The 2,967-nt window shown below is 36.0% G+C and overlaps 1 protein-coding gene across 1 annotated transcript; it reads left to right on the top strand.

The window, feature by feature from the left end:
* Window positions 1-701: 701 nt before the first annotated feature.
* Window positions 702-1,643, top strand: LOC114031567 (olfactory receptor 10AG1-like). Its single transcript, XM_027846703.1, has one exon. It carries the CDS (start codon window positions 702-704, stop codon window positions 1,641-1,643), a length of 942 nt encoding a protein of 313 aa, XP_027702504.1.
* Window positions 1,644-2,967: the final 1,324 nt, after the last annotated feature.

Here is a 2,967-nt window from a genome sequence, read left to right as displayed (position 1 = left end):
TATACATAAAATGTAGTGAATTATTGTAAACATGAATTTTTAATTAAAATATAGTATGTGGAAATATAAGCTGATATTTAGTTTCACTTGAAGAATCTTTGGGAAAACTTTAGTAAATAGAAATGGGGATCATACATACATTATTCAATTAATTAAAAAGAATAATACTAGATCTATACATTATAAAGAACTTTTTTCTCTTGTAACTTGGAAGTTATTAGTATTTTCTATGGCTGTGTTTATTAAAATGTTATTCCTACATAATAATTATTAGCATTATATTATTGTTATTATTATTTTTATTAGATAAATATTTTATAAGAGACAATGTGGTTTGTATAATGGTTAAAAAACAGGTTCTTTTAACCAGGACGATAAGGACTCAAGTTTGACCTCCGATGCATGTTAACATTATGATCCTAAAATTCTCATTAAACCTTTAGACATATAGGAAACTTAGTATAATTTGTAGAGAAGGTGCCAGTGATATCATGGTTTTATACCACCTCATTGAAATAAATAGTAGATATAAATATGGTTGTTCAATTGTTAAGTTAAAATAAGTTTGTAAAATAGAGATTGCTAAAGAAGGGAGGGAAAAACACACCAACTAATTCATTTTTTTTTTCATTTAAAGGAAAGGAAACTAAGTCACAGCTTAGGAAAAAGACTTCACTCTCCAAGATTCACTGTTCCCCAAGATGGGAGGCACAGTCAACATGGCAATAACAAATGTCAGCGTTGTGGTTGAATTCGTTCTTCTGGGATTTGGGGATGTTCCCAACTATGAAGGATTTCTATTTAGTATTTTCTTGCTCATCTATGTAAGTATTCTGGTGGGAAATGGCCTCATCATTATAATTACTAAGGTAGATCCCACTCTCCAAACACCCATGTATTTTTTTCTTAGACACTTTTCCTTCCTAGAAATCTGTTACACATCAGTGACACTTCCCAGGATGTTTAAAAACCTTTTGACTCAAAAGAGAAATATTTCTTTTCTTGAATGTGCTACACAGCTTTGTTTCTTTCTTATTTGGGGAGGCACTGAGTGCTTTCTCCTAGTTGTGATGGCTTATGACCGTTATTTGGCCATTTGTAATCCTTTGAACTATCCTCTCATCATGAACCAAAAGATTTGTATCTGTTTGGTGGTTGGCTCCTGGGTCAGTGCAATCCCTATTCCAATAGGACAAACATACCAGATTTTCTCTCTGCCCTTCTGTGGTTCTAATTACCTCAATCATGTTTTTTGTGATGTTCCTCCATTACTAAATCTTGCCTGTGGAGACATCACTGTGAATGAATTATACTCCTATGCTGGTGCTTTCCTATCTGCTATTGTTCCATTTCTAATGATACTTGTGTCCTACATCAAAATCATTGCCACAATCCAGAAGCTTCCATCAGCTATAGGGAGAAAGAAGGCCTTCTCTACTTGTTCTTCACACCTCATGGTGGTTAGCCTGTTTTTTGGGTCAGGTATCATTTCATATTTTTTACCAAATTCTATAAAATCAGCAGGAATAGACAAGGTTCTGTCTCTTATCTACTCCACTGTGACCCCAATGTTCAACCCCCTGATATACAGCCTGAGAAATAAAGATGTCATTATGGCATTGAAGAAATTCCTACCTAAGTGACTGTGGGTCCCAGCTCCAAATGGGGTCACACGACTGAATGTGGGGGTTGTAAAAAATTTGGCAACAGTAAAAGATTTCTGAATGCATATTAGAAAGAGTCCCTTGAACCCCCTCAGCAGGGTTGGGAAGTTAGCCAGGGCAAGCTGCCTGTTGTTCTTTCCCAGTTGCAATGGTAGGTAGAGTCTAGCTCTTAATAATGAAACTTAGTCCAGAGGGAAAGAGGAATCATTTATTAGGGTTTTTGCAAGAATCTAATGTGCCACCTGGTGGGAGAGGCACAGTGTACAGAAGTGAGAGCCTCCTCCTACCAGGGCTAGGATTGGTCCAGCTCATCTGAGTTACACTTCTCCTGAACCACCCATCTCATGTCATGTTAACTCCTCCTTCTCATGTTAAGCCCTCCCAATTGATGTGTACCTTGTTCAAAAATGGTGGCTATCTCTGCCTTTGGGGTATGTCAGTTAATATTCAATAAGCTTATTAAGCAAGTACAATGGAGAAAAGCCTCTGCCAGGTCCCTGACCCCTGTGGGTTGCAACCAGTTTAGCCTCTAGTGCTCTTTCTTAAGGAACTAGTTGTTTGCAGAATGTCTGGGGCACTTTCTGATTGGTGGAGGGATTATCCACAAGATCTTTGAAGTCCTTCTCAGAATACCCTTGTTCTGCTGTGGAAGCCTAACTTCTAATCCTTTTTCACAATGCACAATAACCAAAAATTAATTCAAAATCAAATGAGTAATACATCTGCAGTGTTTCTGGCATTGTTTGCCTATGCTGCATCATGTAACTTCCTTGCAGCTTTGGTTCTGAACACACAGCATGGGCACTTTGCACTGCACATGCAATCACACCATGGAACACCAACAAACATGGCAAGAAACACCTCTGCTCAGATTTGAGACTATTGTAGATTATGAATTGCAGTGTTTTTACTGTACATATAAAGTTGTTAAATGAATTTTGGCTTAGGATTAGGACAGAATTTTCAACAATTTCTTCTTACATCTTACTATTTCTACTTAACATACTTCTGCCTTTTTGTGTTATGTATTTATGTGAAGCAACATTCTCAGCATTGATGATAATAAAGTCAAAATATCAATCAACTCCAAAAAATTGTTGAAGATGCCCTATATCCTGCGGCATCAAATATTCTGCCAAGATTTAATTATTTGTGTAAAAATAAACAATCACACCCATCTCATTAGTAATCAAATTTGCTTTCATCTTTAATAAATGGAAACTGTTTTAAAATGTTTCTTTATGATTTATTATCAGCAAATGTTTGATTTTTATAACTGTTTTATATACCTGTATACCCAGGG

The sequence above is a fragment of the Vombatus ursinus genome, unplaced genomic scaffold, assembly GCF_900497805.2.
Source record: "Vombatus ursinus unplaced genomic scaffold, bare-nosed wombat genome assembly UNPS02015184.1, whole genome shotgun sequence".
Lineage (NCBI taxonomy): Eukaryota > Metazoa > Chordata > Mammalia > Diprotodontia > Vombatidae > Vombatus > Vombatus ursinus.
This window is presented reverse-complemented; position numbering and strand designations above follow the sequence as displayed.